General features: G+C 36.6%; 1 protein-coding gene across 2 annotated transcripts in view; it reads right to left on the reverse strand.

The window, feature by feature from the left end:
• The window catches only part of MED13L (mediator complex subunit 13L), a 305,008-nt gene that overhangs the window by 267,908 nt on the left and 13,755 nt on the right, over nt 1–23,345 (reverse strand). For both annotated transcript variants that reach the window (XM_047088541.1, XM_047088540.1), the window contains exon 2: nt 1,009–1,246. In XM_047088541.1, the coding sequence (XP_046944497.1) occupies nt 1,009–1,246 (238 nt within the window). The remainder of the gene's footprint in view (nt 1–1,008; nt 1,247–23,345) is intronic.

Consider the following 23,345-nt stretch of genomic DNA (forward strand, 5'->3'; position numbering starts at 1 on the left):
ACTCTTTCCTTTAAAAAAAAAAAACACTAAATATATCAACTAACAAAACATTTCAAACATTATCTGAACTTTTTCAACCACAAACTAACAAAATATAGAGTAGTTTGGACATAATTAAAGTTGGCTCTAGGAGAGTTAAGTCAAAAAGGGTTAATGCACTACCCTAAGGATTGTAATTAATCTTGATTTAGAAAAATTATTTAGCATACTAAATGGAAACATTTAGGTAAAGAAGTAAAAAAACTTTACCGACATTCAAAGAATAGTGATAAAATTTCCCCTGGTTATAAATCTACAATAAATACAAAAAATAGCTTAGAGTAATGAAACTCTTAGATCAATTCAAAGTTTCCACATATCAGCTATAATCTGAAGTTAAAAATTAGACGACATTGGAGAGCAAGTATTTCCTGGAATCACCTAATTATGTAAAAAGCAGGAACAAAACAAAGGAAAACTTGCTACCTCAAAATCAGATCAGATTATTTAATCTTTCTACAAAATACTATCCAATGTCATCTCATAATCTTTTCCAATAAGGCTTGTAGTAACTTTTATTATCACTTTACAACTTTCCATCAGTGTTCAGCTGGTAATGAACCACAACAGCCACAGTCCAAGAAAAAACAATTCTGTTCATTTCACAGACTTGCTAATTACTCACAACTCACTATCATTTTAAAACAGTGGATCTTAGCCTTGTTCCACCCCAAAACACCCAGGGGACACAGTATTTTCCTTTAGTAACAGTGGCTCACAGGTTCTGGTTCCTAGCATGACTGGGAAACAACAAGCAAATTTGAAAAAAATAACGGAAGTAGAAAGAAGAGGAGTAAGAGTGAGGATATTCCTTTCAAGAGACATACCCATTAAACACTTGAATTTTTCTCAGCAAGTTTTAATAAATTCTTTTTGAAACTTACTACTGTTAAATAATTATAATTTTATACACACACACACACACACACACACGATGGTAACAGTTTTTAAGAAAAAACAAAACCTTACCCTGCAGTTCATGATGTATTACACCCACTAGGTTGGGTTCGTCTCCCCACCAGAAAATCCATAACTCTTTGCAATCTGGTTTGACATCGCGACGCCATACACACAGCAAGTTGGCTTGCAAACAGCGGATGAAACTTAACAGGATTGGATCATCTTGGGCTGGGGCTGAAATTATGGGTCCACAGTCCCCATGCCCTCCAAAATTGTACCTACGCCATTTGATTCCCGTGAGTTCAGCCTGGAAAAAGACAAGAAAATTACAATGGTTTTGATATTTCTTTTTACTTACAGAACACTTAAAAACAGGCTTCCATTACAGATAAGCAAATCTGCTACAATAAATATTGTCACTATACTTCACCTAAGAGTTCTCTTACTGAAAAATGTTTGTCAATCCTCCTTGATTTTTAAAGGGAGAAAAAATTCATTTTTTAAAAATTTTTTAACATTTATTCATTTTTGAGAGTGAGAGAGACAGAGCATGAGCAGGGGAGGGGCAGAGAGACAGGGAGACACAGAATCTGAAGCAGGCTCCAGGCTCTGAGCCATCAGCCCAGAGCCCGACGCGGGGCTCGAACTCACAGACCGCGAGATCATGACCTGAGCCGAAGTCGGACGCTTAACCGACTGAGCCACCCAGGTGCCTCAAAACTTCATTTTTTTATATCAAGATTTCTACATGGCTCTTCATATTAAATACCAAATCACCACAAACAAATGATTATTATTTCCGGTTGAACCATTTTTACCCATAATGTACTATAAAGTCCTTACATATAAAAGCTATTTTCTATTATTTCTTATTTGATTCATAAATTATATTTAGAAATCAGGTAAGAGGAAGTCTAGGTGGCTCAGTAAGTTAAGCATCCGATTCTTGATTTCGGCTCAGATCGTGGTCTCACCGTTCATGAGACCAAGCCCCATGTCTGTGTCTGTGCTGATGGTGCAGAGCCTGCTTGGGATTCTCTCTCTCCCTATCTCTACCCCACTCGCACACACATGCATGCTCACTCTCTCTCTCACACAAAATAAATAAATAAACATTTTAAAAAAAGAAGAAATCAGGTAAGAGTTTAAAAAATAAGTTCAGAAAACCGAAATCGTTTTTTTCAAAGAATTTCCTCAATTCCTTCCCATCCAGAAGCTAGTTTCAATCTTTCTTAACCAAGAAAGCAGTTATCATGCAGCATCATAGTGCTTCATCATTAACGCCAAAGCAAGCTACTAACAAAACTGATGCAAAGTTATCAGCAATTTATTCATGTTTTTGTCTTTTGTCTTCCAAACACATTTTAAAACATGGAAACTAAACCAGCTGCAAGCAAAACCCGGGTCTTTATCCCATTACCTACATTTGTATTTCAAAATTTCTTAAATCTTAGAGGGGGCTAAGCAGCTAAAACTCAAAGATGGTTCAACACAAACAGAAGCTGAATTCCTTATTTAAATAGCTATAAACTACAACTATATATACAAAACTGGTAATAAAAGGGATTCATAATATCATTCTGCACAAAAGACTCCATGTGTCCCTTGCATTCAATCCTTACCCACTCATCTTCCCTCCCCACCGCCACCAAGTCAATTTTTGTCAGTTGTTTTTCAAAAATCAAGTATAAGAGAGAAAAAAACAGTATCTCCTGCTAACATAACTGAAACAAATTTAAAGTGCTGAAACAATCAATCACCATAATGAACGAAACACATTTAAGAAAAAAATATCAATTTTATTCAATCCCATAAAATGCGTCACTTCAAAAAAAATTGTTCCAAATATAATAATGTCCAAATTAAAACTGTCTTGCATTCAGTGACTTACCCCCCTTCACATTGTGAGATATGCAAATCCAATCTCTAATGAATATTCTTGGTAAAAGCATCATTTATGCTTTCCCCTTTATGCCACTTTGTTTTCTTAGTATGAAAGTACTACATGGACAATGCAGTAAGTTCAAAAATAAATAATATAAATTAAAAGTAAAATAATCACACCAGGAGGGGCACCTGGGTGGCTCAGTCAGTTAAGCATCCAATTTCGGCTCAGGTTTGATCTCACCGTTCCTGAGTTCAAGCCCCCCATCAGGCACTGTGCTGATAGCTTGGAGCCTGGAGCCTGCTTCAGATTCTGTGTCTCCCTCTCTCTCTGACCCTCTCCTGCTCACACTCTGTCTCTCTCTCTCTCTCAAAAATAAACATTAAAAATAGTAATAATAATTTTAAAAATAATAACACCAGGAATATTTTCCATAATCACATCAGAAATAATTATTAGTATCTTAATGTATGTTCTTCCTGTTTTTCTGTAGTTTTTAATTTAGAACCATATTACCATGGCTTTATATCCTGCTTTTTGACTTACTATATATATATATATATATATATATATATATATATATATATAACTATATATATATAAATTACTATATTTACATATATATATAAGTTATTCTTCAAAAACAGTTTTTAGGGGCACGTGGGTGGCTCAGTCAGTTGGGCATCTGACTTCCGTTCAGGTCATGATCTCATGTCTTGTGAGTTCGAACCCCACGTCAGGCTCTGTGCTGACAGCTCAGAGCCTGGGGCCTGCTTCGGATTCTGTGTCTCCCTCTCTCTGCCCCTCCCTGCTCATGCTCTGTCTCTCTCTCTCTCTCTCTCAAAAATAAACATTTAAAAAATTGTTTTCAAAACAGTTTTTAATGTTTGTATAATACATATGTATTCACTGGAGAAAACATAATTTATCCCGTAATAATTAGACAAACTTTCATTTTCACTGTTATAACTGGTAAACACCCTTGCATACTGTTATTTTCCAGATGACTTTCTTAAGAGAGACTGCTTGATGTAGAATTACCAAAGAATATGAATATTTTAAGACTCATGGATGAATGCTACCATACAGTTTTTCAATTAGTAGTCCCACTAATACAAATAACCTCCTCCCAAATTGCGTATCTTCTTAAATACCTGCCAATTTAATAGAATGGTATGTCCCTGTACTAATATGTAGTCCTTTTTCAGTTCAGAGGGAATCATTATCATATATTTAATCATAAGTATAATCTGGGGCCTGCCTTCCTGGGTTTGAATACCAGCCCTACACTCACTAGCTGTAAGTAGCAAGTCTTAGCAAGTTACTTAACCTTTGTCTCTCTGTTGTCTTACCAGTAAAATCAGGATAACAGTATTTACAGAGTTGATTAAATGAGTCAGTATGTATATACTTAGGAAGATGCCTGGCATATGGCAAAAAATATAAATGATATCACTATCATTACTAGTAATGACAGTACTATTTCTCCTTGAGTTGTTTGTTCAGATCTTTTGTGCATTTTTCTCGCATACAAATCTCTTTATTTCTTCGAATGAAATCAATGTGTACATATGTGTGTGTTTAAAACAGAAAGCCTAACATCAATTTTTAAATAAAGGTCAAAGAAGTAAACTAAATAAAAAGACTTAAGAGGCAGTTGAAATCAGAAAAGTTAAGTAAAAGACTAATTTTTCTTATAAGCACCTAAGCTCATGTTCTGTGCCCAAGGATCTGGGGGTTGGCGGGGGAGACAAAAGATACCAATAAATATAAATCCCTAATATGTACATTAACTATATTTAAAAGGTTAGAAAATTAAGATATATCAGAGATTGAAACATCAGGTGAGTCAGTCCCCAAGAAATCTATGAACAGCAATTTATTCACTAGAATACTTTCACCTGTAACATCCGGCACGGTTCAGCAAACAAAATATTTGGCTTTGATTCAGGAGAATGATTTCCTAATCCCAGCACTTCCACTAACTTCCTATCAGTGCTTCTCTGGTCTCAGTGATAAAGGGAAGCCACTGCCGCCTGCTCTATATTCTTTATGGAGTTGTTCTAGCAAGTGATATAACACAAATGCAAGTGATACAACAACAGAGCTACAAACTTAATCACTTCATAACTAATTCAACCAGAAAAACTGAAAAATGTCCCATTATCTTAAAACAATTTCGTTCATTACCTTAAAGCTAAAATTAAATATCATTATACCAGTCTTCACTGAAAAATCTAACAATGAAACACCATTTAAGCCTAACCGAGATAACTAAGTATAAAGTGAATGTGCAAAGGCTTAGCTTTAAATTTTGAATTAATTAATGTTTGATAAGAGGAAAGACAACTCAGGGGCACCTGGGTGGCTCAGTCAGTTAAGCGTCCAATTCTTGATTTCGGCTCAGATCATGATCTCACAGTTCGTGGGTTCTAGCCCTGCTGTCAGTGCAGAGCCTGCTTGGGATTCTCTCTCTCAGCTTCTCTCTCCCTCTCTCTGCCCTTCCCCCACTCATGCACACATATGCTTTCTCTCAAAATAAATAAGGGGAGGGGAGGGGAGGGGAGGGGAGGGGAGGGGAGGGGAGGAGAGGGGAGGAGAGGAGAGGAGAGGAGAGGAGAGGAGAGGAGAGGAGAGGAGAGGAGAGGAGCGCCTGGGTGGCTCAGTCGGTTAATAATCCAACTTGGGCTCAGATTATGATCTCATGGTTTGTGGGTTCGAGCCCCAGGTCAGGCTCTGTGCTGATAGCTCAGAGCCTGGGGCCTGCTTTGGATTCTCTGTCTCCCTCTCTCTCTCTGCCCCTCCAGTGTTTGCACTCTCTCTGTCGCTCAAAAATGAATAAACATTAAAAAATTAAAAAAAAAAAAAGGAAATACAACTCTGTAATACTGAAATACTGTCCAAAAAAAATCCTATCATGGATGTACATTCAATTAGACAGCCTCATATACCATGATCATGTTTATAGTTAAAAATCAATTCCACACCAACTACTATTGACCCAATTTCTGACACAAGTACAGATTTCCAAGCCTCAAAATCCTTTATCTAATGATTCCAAAATTGTGAAGCAACCGTATAAGATATTTCTAGATGCAAATTATCCCAAAATGCAGTATTTCTCACTGACAAACAATCCATAATCATATTTAAGTTTAAAATTACATGGTTTTTAAAAGATGGAATCCAAAAGATGGAATTAAAATATACAAGGAAAAAACCCAGCACGCACATGTATAGAATAATAACCCCAACTTTGAGCACTGATGCATCACCTATTTAACAACAGGCACCACAGCAGGGTCTTCACATAGAATTTCTAACCTTCACAAACAAACAGGTAAAGAAATTAGGACTCAGAAAGGTTAAATAATTCTCCCAAAACTACACAGGCAGCAAATGGCAGATCCCAAATATAAATGGATTTAAAGCGTAACTGAATTTAAGGCATAAATTCTTTCCCACTCTGCCATGCTGCTTCTTAAGGCTAATGGTAAAAATTAGCCCTAGAGGATTATAAAATAGTACAAAGAAACTGTCATCAACTCAATTTAGCAATGGCAAGAGCTCATGGCCATACTTTCTAATTTAAGAAAGTTCACGAATCTTTCTTTAGTCTTCCTGAGGTATTAAGAAAACTAGTACAAGAGAGCCCACACACCTCCCATGAATAGAAGAGACTTTTTTTATTTCACTCAGATAATTATATGCCTTCTTTTACATGTTACCACTATAAGACTGTATCTACACAAGCTAATTTTTAGAGGGTACGTACAACAAGCCAAGAAAATAACTATTCTAATAATAGCAAGAAAGACGGGAGGGAAATTTTCTCCTCAATGGCTGGCATCTGTTAAACAGGTAGTCAAGGTCCTCAGAAAATTGAACTTAACTGGCAGAGGCTCCCGTGGCCTTCTGTTTAGGCCACTATAGTCAGTTCAGAATGGTTGGAATTAAATAGATTACGACAGAATCGGGATAAATGCAGTTTCTAACAGCATGAATGTATTTAAAGAAAATTTATATTGATTCTTAATGTGCTATTCTTTAGACACAATACATAGGAAATGAGCTGATAAATTCTCCCAAAGGAAGTCATTTATTTGCACTGACCCACTGCAATTAGAACCCACATGACTAACAAGTATATACTTGCAGTGTGGCTCCTCAGGGTTGAAGCTGTATTCAGCAGTCACCGAACAGAGTCGAAGTAACAGGACTTAGGTATGAATGAACTCAGGGAGGTATAGTACCACAGAAGAAACACTGGCTGGAGGTCAGAAGATCTAGGTTCAAGTCCTAGTTTTTTAACTATTTACCTGTATGATACTAGGAAATCTCCTCCCATCTCAGGGCAGCACAGCTTCCTGACCTGTAAAGCGATATGGTTGACCTAGATACTATAAATGAGTTCAAGTCTCCTGGCCCAGGCTAATTACATCCTACTCACAAAGGCAACTTGTAAATGAGACTGAACCCTTAATTATATGCCTTAGGACGATCCGTACGAATAGGAGAGCTGCCAGATCTGAATTTTCAAGAAACAGGTAAAAGAGAGACTTCTCAAACTACAGAACAATTACCTTAATACCAATCTTGAGCACGATTCTAGGATGGTGTGTAGAAAAGGCAGCTGTGATTATCTGGGGCTAGCATGGGCGTACGAGGAAATTCCAAATCTGCCTCACCTCACAACCTCCCATGACAGGGTTACTACTCTAGAAGATCAGGAAAATACAGCAAACACATTAAATCATCCCTCAACTTGAGTCAGAGAAAGGCAAAAAATCAGGAATAATAGAAAACTTCTGTAAAAACACAACTAATCAGCTCCAGGTAAAGACACCAGGGTGAACAGACACATCTGCTTTTGCTCTCTTAAGCTCCTCTAAAACACCAGTCAAGAATGTTTGTTTTGTTTTTCCCTTAAATCATAACATCACAATGGTAGGTAGAAGAGAAGATGAGAGCATCAAGATTTTGAAAGCTAAGAAGCAGATGCTCAAGAGGTAAAGAAATTTATAATGTCTAAAAAAACTGAATCCTAGCTATGGAGAAAGGGCAGATAAAACCCAATATACACAGAATCCCCTCAGACTCAGGAGTTGACAATACAGTTATCTTTGGATGGAGGGTTAAAAGGCAGAAAGGAGATGAAATCAGGAAAAGTGGCTGAAGGCCTGCTTAGAAGGCACTCAAGAACTCAGGCACTCAGGTACCTCCCCACTGCTCTTTTTACCCCATCGAACAACTGGAAGGGTATCCTCTGGGGCCCGTAAAAACAGAGAGTATCTGGACTGAGGGACACAGGCACAACTGAAGGCAGGGAACCAGAGTGAAAACAGTGAACATGTACAAAATAAAAGTAAAAAACCACCCTCTCCCATTTCGCTCTCAGCACCCAGAAAGCTGGCAACCAGTCTTTCACCGCCTAGAGAGAAAGGGCGTCTGGAAGTCTTCTTTGGGAAATCTAACCAGCTCAACAGAAAAGACCTCAAAATATTGACAACAGAGGTTCCCCCAACTAAAGAGCCCACCCAGATCAGTGAAGTGCACAGTAAATGTCACTCGCATACTCAACTTCCAAGCAGTTTTTCAGTCCACCACTCCTAAGCATGGACAACCCAGAATTACTAAAGAGTTGAGGGAAAATATGGAGGAATGATAGACAAAAAGAAACAGAAACAAACAGAAAAGTAACTTGAAGGAAACAGACTAGACTGGGAGAAGAACAAAAATTCTAATCCATTATTAATATTCTCAAAGAGATAAAATAGTGCTGCCATTTTTAAAATACTTATTTGAGACAGTGAGCACTTGCACAAACACAAGTGGGGGAGGGGCAGAGAGTGAAGGGGAGAGAGAATCCCAAGCAGGCTCCACACTGTCAGCACAGAGCCCAACATGGGGCTTGATCTCACGCCATGTAATGGTTGCACTATTTGAGGGCACCTGGGTGGCTCTGTCGCTTAAGTATCCGACTCTTCGTTTCAGATCAGGTCACGATCTCGCAGTTGGTGGGTTCGAGCCCCATATCAGCCTCTGGGCTGACAGCTCAGGGCCTGCAGCCTGCTTCGGATTCTGTGTGTGCGTGTGTGTCTCTCTGTCCCTCCCCACTTGTGCTGTCTCTCTCTCCAAATAAATAAGCATTTAAAAAAAACAAATAAACTTAAAAAATAAACTTAAAATAAAAATAAATAAATAAATAAAAGACCTGTAGACTATCTCAGAAAACTAAAAAAGAGCTCTTGAAAATTTTTAATTAATGATGCCAAAAATGAGAAAACTCAACAGAAGGGCTGGAAGATAAAGTTTATGAAATATCCCAAAAAGTAAAGCAAATATACAAATTGAAAAGTAGGGAGGGTGGGGGAGATAAAATGAGAGGAGCAGCACAGGAAGTTCAAAACCAAATACAAGAGCTATCAGAAAGAAAAAATACACAAAATGAAAAAAGAGGAAGTTACTGATAAAACAATTCATGAAAATTTCTGAGAAAAATAGAATGTGAATTTCTAGATTGAGAGGGCTCTCTAAATACCCAGAACAACAGATTAAGAGACTCAAGGCATTTTGTAAACTTTCAACACACTACAGGCAAAGAGAAGGTCCTCAGAGCTTCCATATAGTAAAAAGAGATCACAAAGAATCAGGAATGAGAATGATTTCTGACTTCACAACAGCAATACCAGAAGCAAGGCAATGGTGCAAGAACTCCAAAATTCTAAAGGAAAACGATTTCCAAACTAGTTACCTATGCCAATCTAAATTATCAAGTGTAGAAATAGAATATATTTTAAAATATGCAAGACTTAGAGAGAGAGAGAGAGAGAGAGAGAGAGAGAGAGAACGCACCCTTTCTCAGGAAACTCCCGGAGATGTACTCCTCCAAAAAGAAGGAATAAACCAAATAAACCAAGAGATTCAGGAAATAGATCCAACATGGGATGGAGTGAACACGAATTCCTAAAACAACAGGGAATAATCAGATGATTACAGGCTGTCAACTGTGCATCAATGTAGAGGGCAACCAATCCAGATTGCAACAGGTTGTATCTCAAGAAGATGAAAATGACAGAATACATTTGCAAGTCTTAAATTAAAAGGAGATTCAGACAATAGGCAAAAAGTATGAGGATGAGTTAATTAAAAATACATAAATAGTCAAATAAAGAAAAAAGGTAATTACTATCTTCAAATTATGCAGAAAAAGTAATCAAAGTATACTAGATGGCTCAGCCATACATTAACATAATCAAATGAATGTTAACACTGAATAATAAGCTAATTAAAATTACCATGTAACTATTTCGTTAAAATGGGAAGATGGGAAAAGTATTTGTAGGGGGCGGAGAGAATGAGCTAAATCCTCATCTTCAATAATGAAAGATCCAGAATTTGAAAACCTTAAAAGTAACTGCAAGCTTAGTATTTAGAATATTCAGTATTAGATTCTTACATTTAAGTAAGAATCAAGATAATCAACAAAAGGGGGTGAAAGTGTTTGTCTGTGGAAAAGGTAAAATAGGAGCCAGAAGAGGAATACTATTCATATAAACCTTGTAGAGCTATTTGATTCTTAAACTATGTTAATAATACAACTCTAATTTTTTAAAAAAGAAAAAAACTGATCAAATGTAGTCAGACATATTTAATGCCTACAAAAATTACTACTAATATTGAAAATTCATTATACCACTTTATAGACCGATTGGCCCAAATTTCTAATCTTAAGAATAATTTGACATCCCATAAATTGTGTTGCAAAAGCCAAAAGGTTATCTACCATGTGTTACAATATTGTGCTGTTGTCTTTTTTTGCTCCATTTTTAGACTATTAAAACTTCAATTAACCAGAGACATACTTCCAGCTACACACTTCCTCCCACCTAAGTCTTCAACTCTTCCTACATTTACCTAAGCAGCTTGCCCAGGTTCCCTCTGCAGAGGGGCTGAGGACAACAAGACACTGGACGTCCCATAGGACTCCCACCTAACATGTTATTTCCATGTTGTGAGAAACGCAATATGGTAACTCTCCATATGATGAAGCTGAATATCAAAGACGTTTCTAACATATGTACATTTTTGCTGATTCACAACTTTTTCCTGAATATTTACCAATATTAGTTCAAAAACATAAAAATAAAAACTAGGGAGGCTGGGTTAGCAGAATATGAGTGAAAAGGCTCAAAGATTTTATTTGACAAGAAGCTTAACATAATTAAACAATGTGAAAGAGCTACTAAAAAAGTTACTTCCATCTTAAGCTACACTGCTAAAAGCACAGGATCTAGATCCTGCACAATGTATCTTACATAGCAAGTCCCTAGTCAATACTGCCTTCAGCTCCCAACTCCATACTTTGAGAGAAATCTAGATAAACTGGAACAAATTAACAGATGAAGGACTAGGTTGGTAAGGAAATCTAAACATGTCATATGGCTAGAGTCTCTATGGCCTCATGTTCAATACTTTCAAGCAAATAAACATGGCAGCAAAAAAAAAAAAAAATCAAAAAACAAAAAGAATAAAGCCATAGTGGAATTAGGCTGGATGCATTTAATATGCAGTTAACATTCTGAAGAAATTTATGAAGTCTTCAACTTTTATGAAAGACTCATATGTGGAAGATGAATTAGATATGCTTAGCACAGACCCAAGTGGTAGCAGAGAATCAAATGGAAAAACTGATGATTAAAACAACAACAGTGATAGCTTCCTCAAAAAATCCCTGGTTGAGATCCCTGAGAATCATATATATGAGATGTTAAGGAGAAGCTGTTAATACTGGATGTGGCTTCAAACACCAAAGGGGTGGTTGGACAGTATGACTTACAAGGTTCCTTTCAAACATGAAATACAAATCTCAAAGATTCTTCCCTTCCAATCATAAGATTTTGTATCTCCAATATCACTTGTATCTCAGTCAACTAGTTCAAGGGACTGACAAACTATACCTCATGGGTCAGCTGAATGTTTTTGTTGTTGTTAAAATTTTATGTTCTCTGGTGTAATCTGAAAGAAAAACTCACACTCAACAGATTCACAAAACTTCATGATAATGCAGGAAAAAATGGGGAAAATAAAAGAATGACATAAGAAGAAATTATTATGATTTCTCACCACAAACTTGGTAATAATGGACACATTTGCCTATAAATGTGTGTCGATAATCATAGGAGAGAAACATACAAACCATACCGGAAATACGATGTGGCTAAGATAGGAAAGGAGTGTCAGAACACCACAACTAGATGGCCAAATGTTTTTATGGATAAAGGTTTATTAGTACACAACTTTGCCCATTTATTTACATACTATCTTTGCTCCTGCCACACTACAACCACAGAGCTGATTAGTTGTGACTGAGACTGTGTGACCTGTGAGCCTGAAATAACTACCTTCTGATCCTTAAAAAAAAAACAAAAAACAAAACCCTGAACTAGGATAGAAGATAACACACGCAGGCAAATATGGCATTTAAAATATAAGAAACACTGTAACTATCCTTCTACCATAAACAACTAGACAAAAAAGTATGAAACTACTGTTTTCAGACATTGGACAAAAGACAGCATGGAGCTAGGATCTCTAAGAGAAAGAAAACAAATGAAGTAGGCCTTGCAAAGGCTGAGGCAGCTGGAATTTATGAGAGCCTATCACCAGAAAGTTCTGCAGAAAAAGAGCTCCAGAGATCTGATAGGGGTTCTTGTGAAATAGTTCCTACATACACTAAGCTACACATTCAAAGAGCAAAATTCCATGAGGCCTGGCAAAGAATTACTAGAGAGCTATCACTCTAACAGTTCACACAAAACTGGGAGACAAGTCTCGTTCTGAACAGTCAGGATGAAAACAGTTAAACATGTTGGGCATTAAACAGAGACCACAGAAGGGCCATGATTGCTCTAACACACCCTAAAAATCGATTCTCAAAAATAATGACCATCACTACCATCATCATCTCATCTCCAAGTAGCTAACTGCCAGCCAAAACAAAATTCAACTCTTTACAAGAAAGAAATACAATCCAGACTTTCAACAACATAATATTCACAATATCCACCACCCAATAAAAGAACACCAGACATTCAAAGACATAGCAAAAAGAGACTCATGGCCAGCAGAAAAATCAGTGAAGAGAAACAAACCCAGAAATGAAAGTGATGATGGAATTAAAAATCACTTTAAGAAAGCTATCATAAGTACGGTCAAGAATTTAAACTTAATAAGAAATGAAAAACATAAAAACATGAGAATATCCAGGCACAAATTACAAAATAAACTCACTGAATGGGTTTAACAGTAAAGTAGCACAGTAAAAGAAAAAAGGGGGGGTACGGGGGACCTGACAACATACAATGTAATTATATAAGCTGAAGAACAAAGTATTTTTTCAAACTGAAAGAATAATGACTGAGGCCAAAAGAAGACTATGATCAAGCACTCTTACATATAATTATGGTCCCAGAATGCAAAGGTAGAAGGGAGGACCAAAAAAATGTTCTTGAAAAATGGCCAAATTGTCCCCAAATTTCATGAGAACAAGGTACTCAGACCCAAGGAGTTCTGTGAACCCAAAGCAGCATAAATCAAAACAAACAAACAAAAACAAAAAAACAAAAAAAACAAAAAAAACAAAAAAGCAAAAAATACCAAATTAAGTTTCTGATAACCAGTGATTTTAAAAAAATCTTAAAAGCTGTCAAAAGGGAAAAAAGACACATTATATAAGGGAAAACAAAGACAATCCTTTAAACAGACTTCTCACCAGAAAATATGCAAGCTTGGAAACAACAGATCATGTGAAAGGGGAAAAAAACGTCCACATCTAGAATTCTAGATCAAGCACGAATATCCTTCAAAAGTGAAGGTAAATACAGACTTCTTTCAGATGAGCAGAAACCCATGGAACTACCTCATAATAAATATAAGTAGAATAAAGTTCTGCAGGTACAAAGAAAATAGCAGATGGAAATCTGGATCTACACAGAAGAATATAAGCACCCAAAGCAGTTAATATATAAATAGAAAACATATGTTTTCTCACTTTTAATTTCTTTAAAACAAATTAACTGTTTACAGCAAAACTAATAATGCATCACAGATTGTATACAGATATAGAAGAAAAATATATGACAACAGCAGCACAAAAGCCAGAAACAGAAAATGGAAGTATACTGTTCTAAGGTTTTTTACATTATAAATGAAATTTAATATTACTTGAAGATAAACTACGATAACAAAGTCCCATATTATAAGCTCTTGAACAGTCACTAAAAAGTAAAACAAAGAGTATATTTCAGATGCCAATGTGGGGCTTGAACTCACAACCCTAATATCAAAAGTCTCATGCTCCATCAACTGAGCCAGCCAGATGCCCCTAAGATGCCAATATTGAAGATAAAATTGAATCATAAGAAAACACTCAAATAATCTGAAAACAGGCAGGAAAAGGGGGGGGGGGAAGGAACAAAGAACAGATGGGACAGATAGGGAAAAGTGCCAAGACAGTAGACTTAAACACAACCATCATACAAATATATTAAACACAAATAGTCTATTACAAGTAAAAAACATCAATTCTCAGGATAAGTAAAAATTTTAAAGGTCCAATTACATACTGCCCACAAGAAATTCACTTTCAATACAAAAACAAGTTATAATACAAATTATAAGAAAGCTAAAATGGCTAGATTAGTATCAAAGTGGATTCCAAGAGGACTATAAAGGAATAGAGAAATTTTGTAATGATAAAAATGTCAACTCTTCAAGAAGACATATATCCCAAATGTGCAGCTTTGTCTAACAACAAAGCTTCAAAATACATGAAGTAAAAACTGATATATCTAAAAGTAGAAATAGACAAATCCAGAAGTATAATTGAAGATTTCAACAGGCCTCCTCCCAGCAACTGATAGAACAAGTAGACAGAAAATCAATAAGGTATAGAAAACATGAACACTATCAACCAACATAACCAAACTGACATTTATCAAAAAAAAAACAAAAACAAAAAAAACCACTCAACAGGATACAGTTTTTCAAATGCACATCGAACATTCACCAAGAGAACCCATATGTGGAGCCATAAAACAAATATTAATATATTTACAATTGAAATTTCTGAACAAAATTAGAAAGTCACAAAATATCTAGAACATTCCCCTTCCTGACAAAATCTGGAAATTAAATAAATAATACCTCTAAAACAACACATTGGACAAAAAGGAAATCACAAGTAGAAAATGTTTTGAAATAACTGATTATGAAAACAAAATATACAAAATTGTATGGGATACAAGTAAAACAGTGCTCAAGGAGAAATCTGTAGCTTTAAAGATTTACAGTAGAAAGGAAGAAAGGTGTAAAACTGCTCCAAACTTCTTCCTTCAGAAGCTAGAAAAGAAGTGTAAATTAAGCCAAATGTAATCTCAGGGAAGACAATACTGAAAAGAGAAGAAATGGATGAAATGTGAAACTAACAACAGAGAAAACCAATACAGTAAAAAGCCGGTGTTCTTTTTTTGTTAATCAATAAAATAGAGAACTTTCTCTCTAGGTTAATCAAGAGAGAAAGAAAAGACAAATTACCAACATCAAGAATTATTTCACATACTAAAGACACTGAAGATAATGCAATTACTACAAACAACCTGATGCCAATAAATACAACTACTTAGATTACACGGACAAATTCTTTGAAAGAACTACCAAACTAAAGCAAATAAAAAAGTTAAAAATCTGAATAGCCCTATACCTATCAAAGAAATCGAATTTGTAATTTAAAACCTTCCTACAAAGTATTCTCCAAGGCAAGAGGGCTTCAATGGTAAATTCCATCAAACATTAAGAAAGAAATACCACTAATCCTACACAGGCTCTTTCAGAAAACAGAGAAGGGACTAATTCCCACATCATTTATGAGATTCACATTACTAACACAAGACAAAGATACTGAAGGAATCTATACGTCAATATCTTTCATGAACACAGATTTAAAAATTAACAAAATAGTAGCAAATCAAATCCAACAGTACATAAAATGATAACACACCCTGCAAATGGGAGTATATCTTGGAAAGTGAGGCTTAACTGAATGAGTTCAAAAGCCCATCAATGTAATTTGAATCAAACTAGCTCAAAAACCCATTAATATGATTCCCCATGTTAACAGAACAAAACCTATGATCATCTCAATAGATGCAGAAAAAACATTTAACAAAATTCAACACCTAATCGTGGTAAAAACTAAGTAAACCAGGAATTAAAGAGAAATTCCTCAACCCGATTAAAGAAGATGTTCAAAAACTACAGCTACCATCACAATTAATCATAGAAGATTGAGTACTTCCCATGTAAAATCAGTAACAAAGCAAAGAGGTACACTGTTATGCAACTTTGTAGTATAGGTCCTAACTAATGCAATAAAGCAAGAAAAATAAGTAAGAGGCATAGAAACTGAAAGGAAGATATAAAATCATCTTTATTCACAGACAATATCCTCATGTACAGTTACAAAAATTCAAGGACTTTACCAAAAAGTGACTATTACTAATAATCGAGTTTAGGAAAGTTGCAGTATGTAGATACATATGCAAAATTCAATTGTATTTCTATATAATAGCATAAGCAATTAGAATATTTTGAAACAAAACCATTTAAAACAATTGAAAAATTTACAAAGTCCTAAGGGATGAATTTAATAACATATATTCCATACCTGTACACCAAAAACTACAATGTTGACAGAAATCAGTGATCTTAAAAAAAAAAAAAAAAAATGGAAGCTAGACTACGTTCATGAACTGGAAGCCTTAAAAGTGTCAACCTGTCAATTCTCCCCAATTTGATCTACAAATTCAATGAAATCACAATAAATCCCTGCAGGATCTTTCTGAAAACTTCACAGGTTGACTCTAAAACTTATATTGCAAAGTACCCAAAAGAGCCAAAATAATTTTGAAAAAGAACAAAGTTGTGAGAATTTGCCCAGATTTCAAGACATACTATAAAATTTCAGTAATCATGATATTGTGGTATTGGCATAAGAGACACATAAACCAAAGGGACAGAATCCAGAATCCAGAAATAAACCTTTGCATAAACATAGACATACATAGACGCAATACATCCACTCGATTTTATGACAAAGATGCCAAGGTAACGCAATGAGAAAAGCAGTCTTTTCAACAAATGATGCTAGAATTAGACACCTACATGCCAAAAGAACTTCAACCCATACCTCACTCCACACACACACAAAATGAACTCAAAAGGGGCCACTTGATCACAGACCTAAACCTAACAAAACTATAAAACTTCCGGAAGAAATCATGAGAGAAAATCTTTGTTACCTTGGAATCCCAATTAGAACTCTCATGTAACTGATGGAAATGTAAAATGGGACAACCACACTTCAAAACTTTAACAGTTCTTTATAAAGTGAAACCTATGTTTCCCACATGATTCAGCAACTATAATCCTATTTACAGAAAAAACAAAAAATCTGTCACACACAAAACCAGTGCATCAATGTTCATAAAAACCAATACATGGAAGAGTAGGCAAACTGGAATAGCAATACAAGAGATTACAACTTAGCATTAAAAAGGAATAACCGGGGCGCCTGGGTGGCGCAGTCGGTTAAGCGTCCGACTTCAGCCAGGTCACGATCTCGCGGTCCGTGAGTTCGAGCCCCGCGTCAGGCTCTGGGCTGATGGCTCAGAGCCTGGAGCCTGTTTCCGATTCTGTGTCTCCCTCTCTCTCTGTCCCTCCCCCGTTCATGCTGTGTCTCTCTCTGTCCCAAAAATAAATAAACGTTGAAAAAAAAAAAAATTTAAAAAAAATAAAAATAAAAAAAAAATAAAAAGGAATAACCTACTTAAGCAACAATAGGAAGAGGACACATACACTATATGATTCCCTTGATAAAAAAAAAAATCCATCCTAGATTTTTTTAACTCAGTCGGTTACATGTCCAACTCTTGATTTCGGCTCAGGTCATGATCTTGTGGTTCAAGGGATTGAGCCCTGCATCTGGCTCTGTGCTGACGGCACAGAGCCTGCTTGGGATTCTCTCTCCCTCCCTCTGTCCCTCCCCCGCTCACATGCTAGCTCACTCACTCTCTCTCTCTCTCTCTCTCTCAAAATAAGTACACTTTAAAACAAAATCTAGAAAAGACAAAATGAATCTATAGTAATATATCAGTGGCTATCTAGAGATGGAGGGAAAGCATCACAGATGCTTTCTATTGTGATTTCAGTGGTGGTTTCACATAGGTATGCATTTGTCAAAACTCATGAAACTATACTTACTTGCTTAAAATGGGTTCACTGTATTGTATGCAAAGATCAAATATTTATGTATTAATGGAAGAATTCATGAAAAAAATCTCTGAAAGAAAAAAAAAACCTATTTTTAATAAAGCCAAAACACCATCTTGCACATCTCCCAATGTAACTATGAATCTCTTTTAGAAAGTATGCAATGTTTTTGAAAAAAGTATTGTCATGTCTAACTACATCAGAAAATGGTTAATGATTTATATTTATTAACCTTAACTAAAGGAGAACTCTTGTGAAATTTCTGGGAACTGAACTATTTAATGAAGTTCACTACTGACATCAGGATGATTTCTTGCCCAAGTGCAGTAACAGGCTAGAAACAGAAATTTCTATCGTTTTCTCTGTATAGCATTGTTAGGGCTGGCCAAACATGAAGGGCTCCTTCCTCCATAGTAAAATACAATCTGTATTACTGAGGCAAACAACATGCTTACTTGAAACTTTCCTGAGGTGAAGTATGGCCAGAGGCATCATAAGAAACTTGGTGGAAGTTTCCTTAAAAACGAGGGACATTTCCTACTCCTTCCAAACTAGAATGCCACTATGATGACGAGAGTCTGAACAACTATCTTGGACAATATGCTACTTGTAATAGACTAAGGACAATGGAGTAAGAGCAAGCCTGAGACACTTGATGACTGAGAAGCAAGCAAAGCCAGTTCTTACGTGCCTGCCTCCAGGCCGCTCGTATATAAAAAAGAAATTAATTTTTACCTTGGTTAAGCTATTTGTCTATTTTTTTAATAAATATATGATCACGGTACTACAGTAAGTCATTTTTGATGTAAGCATTTGAGTAAATTAGCTTTTTATTTTTTAAAAACTAAAAGACTAATGAGATGATGGAAGTTTTCTTGAGACTACGCAGTTACCTAGGTTTTCACCTTGCCTCCAAAATTGATCAAAACAATAAGCTACTCTACTTCCTCATTTTCCAAATGATTCCTCAATTCGGAATAAAGCAGTCTAAGAGAAAAGAACTCTCCCTATCTGTGGGAAGAAATTTTAAGCTGCATTATTACTCCATTAATCTCTGGTGAAACTTTAAAAAAAATGTAAACTATATCATCACTCCATTAATCTCAGGCAAATCTGCATGCTCCAGTGATTTCTACCTTCATGCTCGCTCTATATTATATGGTCCGCACCGTTAATTTTTAAAAGGCTCAGAAAAGAAAGAGACCAATAGTGCCTGGAATGGCTAGGAAGAGCTTCACAGAAGCCCTACAAGGATTTAGACAGAAGAAAGAAGAGCACACAATACAATGCACTGGTTAAGGGCAACCAGGCTCTGAAATCAGTTACAGCTCCATCACTTGCTGGTTGTGTGACATTGGTTAAATTAGTTAAAATTCTTGCCTCAGTTTTTTTATCTGAAAAATGGGAACAGTACTACCTCATCAGGACCTTAATGAGAAAATGCATGTAGCTGGCAAGCAGTTACAGTGTCAGGCATCTCATAAGCACTTTTAGAAACAGCAAAGCTCTAACAATGTATATAACATGTAAAGATCTGACTTGAAATACAGAGTCCTATTAGTGAATGACTGGAATTTTTAAATAGGAAAACAAAAAAGGCTTTTTAGAGATTAAATGCTTTTAAAAAATAAGAAAAGTCACAGAATACATACACCCATATGTATGAAAAGATGCTCATAACCTCATTAGAAATGAACAAACTGAAAAATCAAAATACTGAGATATTTCTTAGAGTGGAAAAACTTTAACTGATAAATTTCACTATAGGCAAGGATAGAAGAAATGTACATTTATGTACTGCCCACAGGAATGTAAACTAACATCTTTTTTTAAAATGTAGTTGTAACTATCAAAACTTAATGCATAACTATACTATTACAGAAGAAAAAATTGAACCAATGTTTCTCACAGCTTTTGCTTAAACAACAGTTCATCCATCCTATGATGCAGAATACCAACTGTTTTAAAAACACAGAAAAAAATGAGGAAAAATCTTAAATTTGCTGACTTTAAAATATCTTCAATGTTAAGCAGAAAAGGCATGTTACAGGAAAAGCTGGAGGATTATCCCCCCCTGACTTTTTAAACTACAAATATGCCCTTCATAAACAGAATGCATAAACAGGTATAAGAGTGAATTAGAACTGATGGAACATGATATTAAGCTAAAAAAGCAAGTTACAGAAGAATACAGTATATTTCATTTATAAAAAGCTCAAAAGTGTACAAAACTACATATATGTATGTGCATACATACACACACACACACACACACACATCCTAAGCATACATAATTAAAACTTTTTTAAAACTACAGAGGGGCGCCTGGGTGGCGCAGTCGGTTAAGCGTCCGACTTCAGCCAGGTCACGATCTCGCGGTCCGGGAGTTCGAGCCCCGCGTCAGGCTCTGGGCTGATGCCTCGGAGCCTGGAGCCTGTTTCCGATTCTGTGTCTCCCTCTCTCTCTGCCCCTCCCCCGTTCATGCTCTGTCTCTCTCTGTCCCAAAAATAAATAAACGTTGAAAAAAAAAAAATTTTTTAAACTACAGAAAGATACACATACAATTCAGGATAACAGTTACCTCTGAAGGAAGAAGAAAAAATGGGAAGGAAAAGACACCACAGGACTTCGCAGACAAAAAGTGTTCTTTTTCTAACTCTGGGTAGTAGGTGTGTGGGTGTTCACTGTACCATGATTCTCTCTACCTTATATGTGATTTGTACATGCTACTTTTATCTACCCCGTATGTAATAAAAACAGTTTGAAATTGCATATGTATACAGGCACACAAACATATGCAAAAGGAAAAAGTCTGTAACGATCAAAATTAAACTACCAGTAGTCACCTCCCCATGGGGGTGGGGGAACCTTTTTGTTTTACTGTTTTATAGTACTGTCTGAATTTGAAACTACACAATTTTTAAATTTATAAAATAAATTAAGACTTTTCCCTTAAAAGTATAAAATAATTACAAAAACTGTAACCACACGGAAAATGTGTGAGTGCGTTCAGCTGAATGAAAAACCATATTTATACTGTGATTACCTCTATGTACACAAAAAGGGAACATTAACAAGAATGGAAGAGCTGGGGTAAATCTGATCTAATGGACTGGCTTTCATTTTTTATAGTTTTAATTTCTTGGAAATTTCATTTCGTGGAAGTATTTCACTGGTACTACCTCACTCGGAGAGAAATTAAAGAAAGATGACAACTGCAAGAAAGCCACCTCTCCTCCCTCAGGGTAGCCAAGTGAAAAATCTACCCACATGGGAAGGCTGAATGAATGACAACCAACTGACAATGGAGAGCACACGCTGCGCCAGTAAGTGCGCTCAAAACAACGGGAGAGGATCCCGCCACACCAAGGAGATTACATCACAGAGCTCTGAAGTGCCGGCATACGTGTTAGCGCTCTCCCTGAGCACTAGCACTGCCAGGTACAAGTGCAGCAGGACCTTGGGCAGAGGGAAGGCTCCGGAGCCCAGGGAGCCCAGGAACGGGGCTGAAGAGGGAAAGGGGTACGGAGGGACTGGCAGAGAGATGGAGAAGGGAAATGTTCCCCATATGAGGTAAAAATAGGCCATGGCATTACAATCATACTCTCAATACCTACAAAAATACTGTACACTCCGAAAGCTAAGTGCTGAAGGAACAAAGAATAGAATGGTAGGAGTAAAACTCTAAAGGAATTCAAAGTTAGAATGAAGAAGAGGCACCAAAGATACACAGTTTTGAGTCTTTACAAAAATATCCTCTCTATTCTTTCCACTTTCCCAACTCCTACAAGTTGGCAATTTCCACAAAGCCAAGAAAAAAAACAGGGTTAAAAGTCCATTTCCTCCACCTACCGAAAATATCACCAATATGAAATATAAACAAAACCTTTAAATAAAAAACTCAAGGGGCGCCTGGGTGGCTCAGTCGGTTAAGCGTCCGACTTCAGCTCAGGTCGTGATCTCACAGTTCGTGGGTTCGAGCCCCGCGTTGGGCTCCAAGCTGATAGTGCAGAGCCTGGAGTCTCCCTCTCTCCTCTCTCTCTCTCTCTCTCTCTCTCTCTCTCTCTCTCTCTCTCTGCCCCTCCCCTACTCACACTGTTTTGTTTTGTTCTCCTCTCTCTCTCAAATAGTAAATAAATGTAAAAAAAAAAAAAAAAAAACTCAATGAAAACATCTCAAACAGATTTGCAGAGAAAATATGTAATCTGCTTCCTGAGTTTACCACTATCAAAAACAGAGGCTCTATGTAACAAACGCTATGTAATAGCCAATTGCTGTTAGGGTGCCTGCACCTCTATTTTCCTTCTTCCCATCAGGGTTTCTCCATGTCCATTCCGATCATCAAAATTTCATGAGCTCTTCCTCTACCAAAATATTAACCCCACTTCCAACCACCACCATCACCACCTACACCTCTCCAAAGGCCCTTTACCAACCACCCATCAGCCTTGACTTCTCCCTTCTTCCCTACTTTTTTCCTCCACCTCTCCTTTCTCTTATAAATCTCATTCTCAATTTAAGAAAGAAATCTTATAGGGGCGCCTGGGTGGCTCAGTCGGTTAAGCGTCCGACTTCAGCTCAGGTCACGATCTCGCGGTCCGTGAGTTCGAGCCCCGCGTCGGGCTCTGGGCTGATGGCTCAGAGCCTGGAGCCTGCTTCCGATTCTGTGTCTCCCTCTCTCTCTGCCCCTCCCCCGTTCATGCTCTGTCTCTCTCTGTCTCAAAAATAAATAAACGTTAAAAAAAAATTTAAAAAAAAAAAAGAAAGAAATCTTATTCTCGCTGCCTCAAATCTTTTCTGGAAACAGCTTATAATGTTTGTTTCTACCCTCTTTTCACAACCCCGGCCTTTTTTTGCCCTGAGCTCTGTCCATAATTAATTATAAAACTTTTGAGTTCTGTAGGACTTAACAGCAAGAACCCAGGCTCAGTGAATACTTTCATATACACATCCATGATCAAAGCATAAGTCTTCTGCTAACAACTAGAACATGGATGCTGCCAACTCTGCCTCTTTCTTTTACATATACAAGAATGCAAATGCCATAAAACCAAGAACACATCTGTTTGTCATTTGGTTCCTCTCCCAGGACATATGTAATTGGTCACCAAGTACTATCAATTGTACCTCCAGAATATTACTTGATTCCATTTCTTTCTCTCCATTCCTACTAGCCCTGTGTGATTTCTCA

This window comes from Lynx rufus, unplaced genomic scaffold (assembly GCF_022079265.1).
Source record: "Lynx rufus isolate CCGP_SWC_20201006 ecotype Redwood Valley unplaced genomic scaffold, mLynRuf1.p SCAF_24, whole genome shotgun sequence".
NCBI lineage: Eukaryota > Metazoa > Chordata > Mammalia > Carnivora > Felidae > Lynx > Lynx rufus.